We start from the raw sequence: 12,117 nt of genomic DNA on the forward strand, positions 1-12,117 counted from the left end.
ATTCCATACCACATCACGTCATGCCCAGTATATAAACTGGGGGGAGTCACCCAGAAGGCCCAGGTCATTGCTTGGGTCGGGCTGGGTATTGGTCAGCGGGTGGTGAGCAGTTGTATCCTCTCCCCTTGTTATTTCCCTTATCATTATAATTGGTATCAGTAGTGGTTTTGTATTATACCTTAGTTACTGGACTGCTCTTATCTCAACCCGTGGAAGTTACATTCCTCCGATTGTCTTCCCCATCCCTCCAGAGCGGGAGGAGGAAGAAGCGGGGGGGGTGAGCGAGCGGCTGCATGGTTCCAAGTTACCAGCTGGGCTTAAACCACGACAGGAGAAGAGACCAGCACCCACCTTGCTACAACCTTTCAGACTAAGGGAGACTCTCCAGACTAAACACCCCCAGTTCCCTCACCCATTCCTCATAAAACTTGTGTTCCAGACCCTTCACCAGCTTCATTGCCCTTCTCTGGACCTGCTCCAGCAAGTCAGTATCTGTGTTGTAGTGAGGGACCCAGAACTGAATGCAGGATTTGAGGTGTGGTCTCACCAGTGCTGAGTACAGGGGGATAATCATTGCCTTGGCCCTGCTGGCTGCGCTATTTCTGATACAGGTCAGCATGATGTTGGCCACCTTGGCTGCCTGGGCACAAGCTGGCTCATGTTCAGCCAGCCTTCAGTTGACATCCCCAGGTCTGTTCATTACAGATGTAAGATCAGAGCTAAATCTTCAGATTTTTTTAAATTGCTTGTAGAGTGAGAGGTTACTTAGAATTCCTATCCTATGTCTCCATTATGAAAAATAAACTACAATCTGTTTTATTCCTTAAATTTGAGACTTTCAAGCTTTCTGTGGCTATAAAATAGAGTTTTGGCTTCCAGGTTGAAGTGAGCTCTCTTCTGGATAGACATCTTAGGATAGTAAAATGTGAATTGCATGGAGGTAACTTCTAGGTCATTCTATGGAATTTGTTAACACCACATATCTAATGATTTTGCCTTCCCCCCCAATAAATATTAGAAGTGGCATGTCTTGCTCTCCTTTCTAATGTTCAGTATTTCCTTTTGTTGTCAAATACAGGAACTCTCTTCCTTTAAGCTTTTACAGGATTTTTGTAGAATAAGAAAACAGAATTAACACTGATGCAAAGTGATCTGCATACCAGCCTTCCTACATAAGCTGATAAGATATTCTCTCTGATACAGGAAATAGTGATTCAGCTCAGTGACTTCAAAATGCATTTAGCTAATTATTTTGTAGTTACTATGGCAGCTTGTGTGCCAAGCCCAGATGGTGACCTCATTTCATTCAATTAATGCAGTAGTGGGTTTACTGTTTGAAAAAGAAATACAGAATGTGAACTGGCATCAGCTGCTTGCTATACTCCTCAGTTTGAAACTGGGGATACACCTGTTGTGCTCATGCTTTCCTGATAATGCACTTGGCTGGGGCTGGTGGAACATTTAGTTTCTCCAGATGCCTTGTATTCATTCCAGCAGTCGTTCAGCCAGCTGCCTCATGCTCTTGTAAAACTTCAGTTGGATAAGGCAAGACTGAATCCTTCTCTGATGTTGGTGGCCATGTAGAAAGGAAGGACTTCTAAAATGTAATGGCAGCATTGATTTTTAAGGTTATATGCTGGCTAAAAGTTAATTGCTGCCATAACATCTTTGAATTCTTTAACTTCTTTCTGAACTGCTGGCTGACAATCTGGCTATTTCACATTGATAGCTTAAGCACAGTCAAACTGATCACTGAGGATGCTGTTACTTTGCAGTTAAAACATTGCTGCTATTACTGTGTAGACTTGAGCAAAAAACGTATTTCAAGATTCATAAAACTCATGAATGTTGCATGCCACAGGACTTCTGAAGAGGCTTCCTTGCCTAACAGGCCGTCTGGTTAGTGTGACTGCAACTTTCAGTCCCTTTAAGCAAGTCATTGGATGTAGCTGCATGGGAACACCCAGAATCCAGTGTACATTAACAGAAAACAAGTTAATGTGGTGTGTAGTACATGAAGTCACAATGAAGATTGTAATATTTCAAGGCATTTTGTAGGCACAATATTTGTGTATTTAGTGTACATAAATAATGGTATTCGCTGGCATGCCTTTACAAAGAAAGTGCAAACAGTAGGTAGTTTATCCTATGCTTGACTCAATCTTAAAAAAAAAAAAATCAGGATCCTGTGCTTTATTGTTGCAAAGGATTCTTTTTTTTTAAGATTGAGTCAAGCAAGCATACTAGCTGTTAGCTTAAAACAAAAGGTATATCATGGGGATTGGGAGCTGTGGGGCAGCATATGTTCAGATCCTTTATTGTGAGTTTGCCCTGTAGTCGTGGAGCCTAATACAATGTCTCTAATAGTAGCCAGTAGTTAAGACAGGTATTAGAACAGGATGTTATTCAGGCTGTCAGAATAGAAAACTTCCCTCAGTAAGATTATCAGTGATCTGGTCCTAGAACATCGTTGACCTAATAGGTCAGTATGCATTAGGTGAATGGGGGGTGGTGGTGAGAAATTGATTCGAAGTATATGCTAACAAAACTTTCTAAATAAGAACACAGTTTATATATTTGGCTTCCCTACCACATGCAGCAGAAGTCTTAAATTCCAATCTTTGAGTTACAACATCAAGGGTTTTAGAAATCAAAGAATGCTACAGTCTGATACTTTTCTCACAGTATAAAAGCTTTGGTCTTTTAAAATCCTGAAGAATTATTAGAATGAGTAATTAATCTTCAGGGCTTTTGCAATTAACATTGTTGCCTATTCTTGAGGTGACTGCAGTCGGAGAATAAAAAAAAGGGAAATCTGTCAGGGAGGGGAGTATTAAGAGAGCTGAGAAACTTCAGGTAATCTCCACGTTAAGTCTTGTTCTGTTGTCCATCATTGCTCTCCGGTGCTTCTGGATTTTTCAGCCCCAACAGGCGAGATAGTTGGCCTATTAAATTTAACAACTTTGATAGCAAATGGGAATGGTTTACACAGATTGCTCTTTGCTTATGTGAATTATGTTACCAGTAAATTAATGTGGCTTTAACATCCCCTTTTTAAGGATGATGAGGCTTTTACCACTTTCTGAACTCTTTTGACTACAGAAAGCTGAGACTTTGTGAATATCTTATACTGCAGGTCCTCCTATTCAAGTAAATAGTTATTTCCAGCAAGAGTTTCCCAGTCTGCCGGCAGCTGGGGATCAGGAAAAGTCAGGCAAGGAGAAAGATACTCCTGAAGAACTTCATGGATCGGGACCCAACTTGCGGCCACAAAGTAAGTATATACTACAAGTTTTTGTGAAATCGCATGGGTTTGCATGAAACTTGTTCATACAAGAATACTTATGTCCCATACAGAAGATACTGGTTAATTGATTGTTTTAATCAACACACTTCTACACTGAAGAAACAGATTTTTGGAACTTTCTTCTGCTTTACTGTGTTCCTGGTGTGTGGAAAATTAGGTATTTAATCCTATCCTGGAGTTCACTTTCCATTTTCCCAGCCTAGTCAGTACTTCATTTGTACTCTGAGGAACATTTGTTAGTTGCACAACCTGCCATTTTCTTACATCCAGCTGCTAGATGTCACAGCAGCTAAAATATGTATTTAAAGAACTCTCCTAATATTATATAAATCATCATTAGAGTTGTCTCCAAATGGTTAGTACTCAGAGTAGCTAGAAAAATCCCAAATAGGAAGTTAAATCTACAGCATACCAAAAGAATGGACTGTGATTTGAAAGGCATTCACATCTTTATCTCATGGCTGAGGTGCTCTGACTAGCTGGATCTGTTTCAGCTGTGGGGGATTAGATCTAGTGAAAATAACCATAACAGTGTTGTTTTTACATGTCTCGATGAATAAATATGTATTGCTTCCCCAGATCCTTTTAGTGGGAAAGCATTTGGGATTGTGCTTGTTTCCAGTGAAAACTAGGATTTCTTTCTTCCTCAGAAGTATTTCCAATGAGGTTTGGTGGACTAGGGATCTTTTCATGCACTGTAGGTAGCACTTTCTTGTGACAGTGATAGGCAAGATGGGCACTGTGTTCAGGTCCTTACTTGATTTTGATGTAGAGAGTAAGTTGCCAAGAAATTCAGGAGATGCCCAGCACCAAATTAGGGACATAGCTATGTGTGTTTCTTCCAGCCTCCTACAGGCAGTTAACAGTATTGGTCAGCACTGTGTACATGCAATATTAAGCCCTTCTTACAAGTCTTGACGGTGGAAAGCTTGATGAACTTGGTGAGTACTGCCCCTTTAGCAGCTGTGCTCCCCAGCAAAGATAAGTGGAAGAACTGTAATGGATACTTAGGAGTGTAGTTTAATACCACATAAAGGGTTTGTGCCCCTAATAGAACAGTCATTACAGAGCATGTCTGAATTTTTCTTGGTCCCCATGGATCTGAACACTGCTGTTAAGTTTATTGTTTTTATTGTCCTAACCCATGCTGTGTAGGCAGAAACTCCTTAAAAAAAAAAGACTACCTGGCACAAGTCATTAAAATCCTTTGCTTTTCCTGGACTTTTTGCTAGACATTCACACCCAGAAGCACAGCCCTCATCGTTTCTATTCCATCCTTATCAGACAGAGATACAAGCCAGACTGGATATCTCTCTTCACTTAGAAAGATAGTGCACAGGTGTATGTCATTTTGAGCTGCTTTAGAGTTTCATGGTAGGCCTTTGCTGCTTTAGAAGCTCGATCTTTTCCCTTGACAGCATCTTCACACTGAGTCAGCAGTGGCCCATTTACCACAGCTAAATCTGTTTTCTCTCCTGTGCTATAATCAGTATCCTTCCTAAATTGCATTGTGTTTTGGAAGGTAGAGTAGGACAACTAGAGTGGTCTATAACTTTAACTCTTACACTTCAGGAGCACAGCTGAATGTAGGGCTAAAAGAGGATAGAAAACAGCCTCTGTTTTATCAAGCAGCCATTGCTTTTGGTACCAGATACAAACGTGTGTGCACAGATTGCTGTGTTACTGAAAAGTGGGTGGAGAAGAATGTTTTTCATCATGCCTCTCTGTAAACCTGAGATATAAAGTCTGTTCTTGTTTTTTTCTCATACTGATTCTGTCCATGCAGATGCTACTAGTTGGAGAGAAGGTGGTAATAAGAGCAACTCACCCAGTTCTCCAACTGATCAAGAAGCTAAGGCCCTTGGACAAGAAGATGGTAATGCTACACCAACAGAACAAAATGATGGCCAGAAGGCAGCAGAGAAGAGAGATGTGCGGTTACCACAGGTCCCTCAGCCCAAGCTGAATGGCCAGCAGCAACCACCTATCTCTTCTCAGTACAGAGCAATGATGCCACCTTATGTAAGTGATGATTACATTAAAAGTTTTAAAGCAGCAGGGATTGTGTAATGGCTAGTGTAATTTCCTCATGCCCCTTTCTCCTCTCTCCATGGAACACTTTAGCAGTTCTGCTGGAAGGGTGAGATTGCAACCAGCTCCTCAAAGGACGTGGCTACTAGTTGCCACTCTTGCTACACTGAGTTTCAGTTTGTCAGGAGTTGGTTAACACTTGTAATCACTCCACCTTGATGACCTGATATCACACACTTGAGATACTAAGCAAACTTGTCTCAAGAGTCTTGCTTTACTGCAGTTGTGATTCTTTTGATGGTCTCAGTATGCTTAATGCAGTTGTACTTTTTAACGAACGATTCCTGTTTTTAAACCTTTCTTAGATGTTTAATCAGTATCCTAGAATGGCATATCCTCCTTCCATGCAAGGTCCAACAAGGTTTCCCAATTCTGAGCCTAGCAGGTAAGAAACTTTACAAGTGTTATTGATTAGTGGGTATGAACTCTGTTGGTGACTCAAGAATGAAAAAAAAAATTTGCATTGTGTATCTTGATTATGATCATGTACCACATAATAGCTGCTACTGGTTAGTCTCTCAAGTTTGGCTGTGTGGAGCAGTGCTGGGAGTGATTTGTGTTTGACAACTCAGCTATAAAACTTGAGGGAATTCCGCGTGTTACAGGAAGAGCAGGAGTCACTTGGGAACGCCTTTGAAACTTCCACCAGTACTTTTGCCTGTAAAAGGACTTTTCCATTGTTACCATGAAAGTAGTTAGTTCCTGGTTCTCAACTCTACTGCTTTCCAATTAAAGAACTCTAATGCATTATAAAATTCATCTTCTTCCTTTCTGTGCATTTCTCCATAGTTGAGGATGACTGTGCACAAGCATGAGGAAACAGGGGATGCTATAGGCAGTAGGGTACAAACTGGGTGGGATCAGGAAGAGGACAGAAAGGCTGAGAGGGTTGACTGGGAGAACTTGAATGTAGGAGTAGGGAGAAGGTACAGAATCTTTAACAATGGGAAAGCATGAAAAGTAGAAATATCTCTGAGGTGGATTAATTGGTGTTAAGAAGGATGCCAGATCTATGCAGTGTGTTGTTTGAAAGCTACAAGGCATTTAATTTTCTACTGTCAACTGATGTTTGGCTTGTTTGTGAAGTGTGCAAGTAAGGCTACAGCATCTAATCTTTCTCTTCTTTAAATAACCATTTGGTGTAGCTGTAATTAATGAAACTACAGCAGTCGCACATGTGGGTGCCATACTGTATTGAGAGAACAGTACTGTATACTTCAGATAATAGTCATACAAGTTGACCATTTATCTACTCATTTTGTGGATAAATAGTGACAGTGGCCGTTGTTTCCCTCTCTTTTTTTAGAGGGCCCAGGGGAAGAGGACCACCTTCATGGTGTTCAGAACCTATTGAGCGCCCATCCATTCTTAGTGCTAGTGAACTTAAAGAACTTGATAAATTTGATAATCTAGATGCTGAGGCTGATGAAGGCTGGGCAGGTAAGAACATCAGATTAATGATATTTGTTATTTGTACATTGAATCTTTCTGAAAGATTAATTGAATATTTGCTTATGCATCAGGTGCTCAGAGTGAAGTGGATTACACTGAACAATTGAACTTCAGTGATGATGATGAGCAAGGAAGTAGTCAAAAAGAGAAGGAGAGTGGGTGAGTCTGTGTTGCCAGTTGGGTGTGAATACCACTTAACTAGCTTAGTGTTTGGAAAGGTTGAATGAAATGAGTGCAAGTACTCATTCCAAAAACATTCCTGTGATTGAATACTGTATTAAATTGCGTAACTGCCTGCAGGCCCCAATCAGCTGGTGGGCGTGTAGTAGTGTTCCTTGCTGTGAGGAGCTTTTGCTCTTGCTAAAAATCATTGAGGATAGAAGATAAATCACCAAATACCTATGTGGAATATCCATTCCATTTTTCTTACTTCTCTGCACATAGTGATGAACAAACACCATCAAAAGATTCACAGAGTCCTGATGGCCAGAAGGATGCAGAAGAACAGACAAGTGCTAAGTCTGCCACCCAGGTTTCCACAGCAGCAGCCAAAGGGTCATACGGCAAAAGTTCTCAGCTTGATCAGGTTTGTGTGTTCTTCTCGTCAGCTCTTCTGGCAATAGCCTCATCAGGAAAGGTTCAGCTCAGCTGTCTTTACAGTCAGGTCAATTAAGGATATGAACATCAGTGAAAGCATTAGCTGCTGAAAGCATTATCTGAGTTCTGGTAACTGATCGGGTGCTGCTAAGTCAACTTAGCTGGTTCTGGTCACAAAATAAAAATAGCATGGTTTTATCTAGTGTGTTCTAATCCACAGCTGTGAGGGGGTGAGAACACTTGTGTCAGTTAGCATGACTGAACTGACAAGCTTTTAACTCAATACCTTTGTCTGTACATCCCTGTAACTGTGAGTGAAGCCGTTCTGGTGTCCATCATGCTTTATAGTGGCACAGAGTAAATAGCACACAGTTGTCCCACACGTTTTTCCAGGGTGTGGGGTTTTGGGGTTTTTTTGGGGAGTTGTTTTTTTTTTGTATCATGACCCACTTTCTGTAATGCAGCTTAGCAGTAATGTGTCAGCTCACTTCTGATGTCTTGGGCAGATAGATTTTTATGCAGACCATGTAAAATTCATTAGCTCAAATGTTTTGGCTTTTGATTTACCCTCTGGTAGAGGAAGACTGACAACCACCTCATCTTATGCAGGCTTCAGTCTTCTTTTTTAATTTTATTTCTCCTCTCCCAGGAAGAGCTACCCTTGGGTTTATCTGAAATTTCCCAGAAATGTATTCTCTTGACACCAGCAATAACGAGGATGGGGGATCCTGAACTGTTTTTACTTGTGCTTTCTCTATATATAAAGAACATGTCTTTCATGATGCTACACTGAATCTAAGGAAAAATAGTGCAGTAACATAAACCCTGGATGTGCGAATTTTTAAAGTGATTGTTTAGTGCTCAGTACATAAAGTGGAAATTTTCTCGCCGTTGTTTTGCATGATAATTTTTAGCATGTGCAGGTTGTTCACTAGGTGTGGTATCTTAATGCAGTGGAAAACAGTAAATCTAAAATTTGTTAGCTTGACTGTTACAAGCTTGCTTAACCCTGGTGCTGTGTTTGATCCAATAGGATCGGGGTCCAGCACAGCCTTCTATACATGAAAGAGGTGGTCCTGCTCTTCATCCAAAATCTATTCTACCACCGGTAAGAAAGATTAGAATTGTCTTTATTTGCTTTAGTTAAATTTTTTAATGCTGTGTTGGAGAGGTTTAGACTAACAAAAGTAAAAATATGCTTCACATGGGGATAAACCTTTTCTTTAGCAAGTAAAATGATTGTAGTACTCGGCCAGTAAGAATGGGACCCCAACACAGCTGTGCTGCTAACTGTGTAAAGCAGCCCCATCTTGTAAATGGTACATGAAATGCATGAGAGTCTCAAGAGCTTTCAGTTATCCAACCCCTTTTGGGAACTAGAGAGGATAGGGGCTTGGGAACAGAGCTGGAGGGCTGTCTGCTGAGGCAGGTGGGGAGATGAAGTCCCAAATGAAATGTGTACATAGTAGCTTCTTAGAATTCTTAAAGTCCGTATTAAGATCTCTTATCCTGAGCTACATGGAATTTCTTTGGCTTCTTGGGGGCCTTTAGTCGGAGATCTGCCCTGAGCTTCTGTGATTTAGATCAGCCTATAACCAAATCTAAAAGGTGTTTATCTTTGCTGTCACTTTGCCTTGGTGATGGGGAGGAGTGGCACAAGCCCGCCTGAATCTTTACCTCTCCTTTCTGAGCTCATTGCATGAGTCTGAACTGGAGCAGGCAGGTGGGGGCTTGCTTTTTCTCCCAAATCTCGCTTTTTAAAGGTGTCATGCAAATACATGTGCTGACAAATAGTTAAGATGTAGTATTTCAGCTGGCTATTCATGTAACACATGTTCAACTTGACTTAACTGATTTTAATATTGCAGCACCCTCCTCCCCCTGATCGCCAGGTAGGACCTGGCAGGCAGGGACCCTTTCCCCCTAAACCAGTACCAGATGAAGATGAAATTTGGAAACAGAGGAGAAGACAGCAGTCAGAGATATCCGCTGCAGTTGAACGAGCCCGTAAGCGTCGAGAAGAGGAAGAAAGACGAATGGAAGAACAGCGCAAAGCAGCTTGTGCTGAAAAGCTAAAACGGTTAAATGAGAAATTCGGCTGTGTGACAAAACCCTCCCGGGAAGACCCTCTGAAGGAGCGGGAAAGGGAACGGGAAAGAGAGAGGGAGAGGGAAAGGGAGCGGGAGCGGGAAAAGGAGAGGGAACGGGAGAGAGAAAGAGAGAGAGAAAGAGAGAGGGAGAAGGAAAAGGAAAAAGAGAGGGAAAGGGAGAAGGAAAAGGAAAAAGAAGAAAAAGAGAAACTGGAGAAGGCAAAAGAGCAAGAAGGAGAGAAAGAAAAAGAAAAGGAAATGGAGAAAGAAGAGAAGGAGAATGAGAAGGAGAAAGAAAAGGAGAAACCAGCACATGAGGTTCCTGAGGCTGTAGAACCTGTGGCAACACATGTAGTAGAAAAACAAGAAAGTGAAAACAGGAATAACAAGGAAGAAAAAGGTATGTTTGCACACAAGTGGGAGTTGTCTGTCTTAAAGCTGAGCCACAGAGCATAGTTGTAATCTGGGAGTCTAATTCGTGTATCTAATTAACCGAATGCATCTAGATCACTTATTTTCCTGGCACATTACAGCTGCTAACAGTTCTTTGAGTTAGACCCATTTGGCCAACTCATCAAAATGTGAAAGGAAAAAATTGGTTTATTGATTAAGGCTGGATTTTGAGGAGTACGGAAAGAGAAGCAGGCTTTCTTTTCTTTATAAAGGAGGGATCAACTAATGTTGCTAGAAAGCAGTGCAAATTATTTCAGCTATTCTGTTCTTTCAGCAAGCCTACAGAAGTAGACATAAAGAGCAGGTAAATGATGCAATTTTGTAGTGGAACTTGAATTTCACAGGAGAACTGTTAGACTGTGCTCAATAAGGTTGTGTTATCCTCTAAATGGATAAAAGCAATTGTAAAACCAAACCTTGGTTCATTTAAAAAAAATATTTAATTCAAATATGGTAGCATTGATACAGCACTTTTTTTTCTTTTTTTTTTTCCTTATATTACTTAATAGTTACAACCTAGATGCTAGTGTTTGATTACCCAGTGTGTTTGAGCTTAAAAGGGGCACTGAGAGATGTACCAACAGCAGCTGTTCTCTTTGAGGGGTTGTTCTCAACACCTTTCTTGCCTTTATTAGTTTTGGAAACTAAGACTGTGAGGATAGAGAAGGCTGTTTCTATTTTAGGACAACATGCTTTATCTGACATTCTGGTGAAATTGTCATAGTTTTAAGATTCATGTTTGTCTCCCACATATGGGTTTGTTGGGTTTTTGTTTTTCAGAAGATCAAGCAGTCTTTACCCGACAAGATAGTGGACGGAATGAGAAAGAGATTTCACAGGTGGCTCATGAGAGTGAGCCGGATTCAGGATCTCAGCCTCGTCCTGCTGTTTCCTCAGGCTATTCTAAACAGTTCCAGAAATCATTACCACCAAGATTTCAGAGGCAGCAGGTAACTAATGAGTTCATTAAAAGAGGGAAGCTCATTACAAGACTGGTGTCTTCAGCCTCATTCTTAGTAATAATATGACCACAGGAGTTTCAAAAAAGCCTAATCTGTTGGTTTCCAGCTTCTGTAACATACATGGTATTGGCAGGAATTCTTTTGCATGAAACAGTTTTTGTCACTTGCAAAGTATGCAAGTGAGCAGAGAGCAAGAGAGGCTTTTGAAACTGGCCATTTTTTTGCATTAGTAGCTGGAGGTAGAGCATTGCTGTGTGAAACCTGGGGTCTGATGATTGCTGTTTCTGCAGCTTTTCCTTAAAAGCTGTAACACAAATATAATTTGGACTTGGATCCTCTGGTCTGAAGAGCACTTTGCATTAATGACATGCGCGAAGCATAGGTTGTTCAGTGTCTCAGCTGAGCATCAGCAAAACTGTTAGTATTCGAAATTGTCCAGTCTGGTTTTCTCCCCTTTCTCCTAGTTCATGCTGATGCATGTTTTCAGTTAACTTTTGGAATGCTTAGTGTCCTGGAGATAACTGTACTTGTGGCTTCCAGGGGTTATTTGAGTTTTGCTCAAGTCTTTCTTTTAAAAGTCTTGTAAGACTGCTTTCTGTTACACAGGAGCAAATGAAACAGCAGCAGTGGCAGCAACAACAGCAAGGTGTCCTTCCCCAGTCTGCTCCCTCACAGCCTTCTAGTGGCCCTGTCCCACCTCCCCAGCATAGACCCCTTTACCAGCCCATGCAGCCGCATCCTCAGCATTTAGCTTCAATGGGCTTTGATCCACGGTGGCTTATGATGCAGTCCTACATGGACCCACGAATGATGTCAGGAAGACCTGCAATGGATATGCCTCCTATTCATCCAGGTAAAATCCCGCAGCATTTTTGACTGTTGAACTTTCTTGCTTTTGAAATAGAAGTCTTTCCTTAACCACAGTACGTATAGTAACAGCGAGTGGATGTGTTTCTTAAAACTGCATTATTTTATTGCTTGAGAGAAAATACTAATAATGGAAAAATGATAGTTATGTGTCAATGTATATCTTTGACTAGAAAGTAAAATTGCAGCTTTCACAATATAGGCATGTTAGTGACAGTTAAGGTTGTATTCAGAATGTCAGCATAAGCCTTACTTTGTTACAGGTATTAAAGCTGGCATGAGATAGGTTGGAGTGAGA

The 12,117-nt window shown here is 41.0% G+C and overlaps 1 protein-coding gene across 1 annotated transcript in view; it reads left to right on the forward strand.

Annotated features, from left to right (window-relative positions):
* Nucleotides 1-11,805, forward strand: part of LOC104411920 (protein PRRC2C-like) — a gene marked incomplete at both ends in the record, with an annotated part of 13,507 nt that extends 1,702 nt beyond the window's left edge. The window contains 10 exons of the mRNA XM_010022468.1: nucleotides 3,137-3,274; nucleotides 5,091-5,329; nucleotides 5,704-5,783; nucleotides 6,705-6,838; nucleotides 6,922-7,009; nucleotides 7,295-7,436; nucleotides 8,481-8,555; nucleotides 9,316-9,694; nucleotides 10,771-10,940; nucleotides 11,559-11,805. Coding sequence (XP_010020770.1) covers nucleotides 3,137-3,274; nucleotides 5,091-5,329; nucleotides 5,704-5,783; nucleotides 6,705-6,838; nucleotides 6,922-7,009; nucleotides 7,295-7,436; nucleotides 8,481-8,555; nucleotides 9,316-9,694; nucleotides 10,771-10,940; nucleotides 11,559-11,805 — 1,692 coding nt within the window. The remainder of the gene's footprint in view (nucleotides 1-3,136; nucleotides 3,275-5,090; nucleotides 5,330-5,703; nucleotides 5,784-6,704; nucleotides 6,839-6,921; nucleotides 7,010-7,294; nucleotides 7,437-8,480; nucleotides 8,556-9,315; nucleotides 9,695-10,770; nucleotides 10,941-11,558) is intronic.
* Between the last annotated feature and the right edge of the window lie 312 nt (nucleotides 11,806-12,117).

The sequence above is a fragment of the Nestor notabilis genome, unplaced genomic scaffold (assembly GCF_000696875.1).
Source record: "Nestor notabilis isolate BGI_N333 unplaced genomic scaffold, ASM69687v1 scaffold28239, whole genome shotgun sequence".
Lineage (NCBI taxonomy): Eukaryota > Metazoa > Chordata > Aves > Psittaciformes > Psittacidae > Nestor > Nestor notabilis.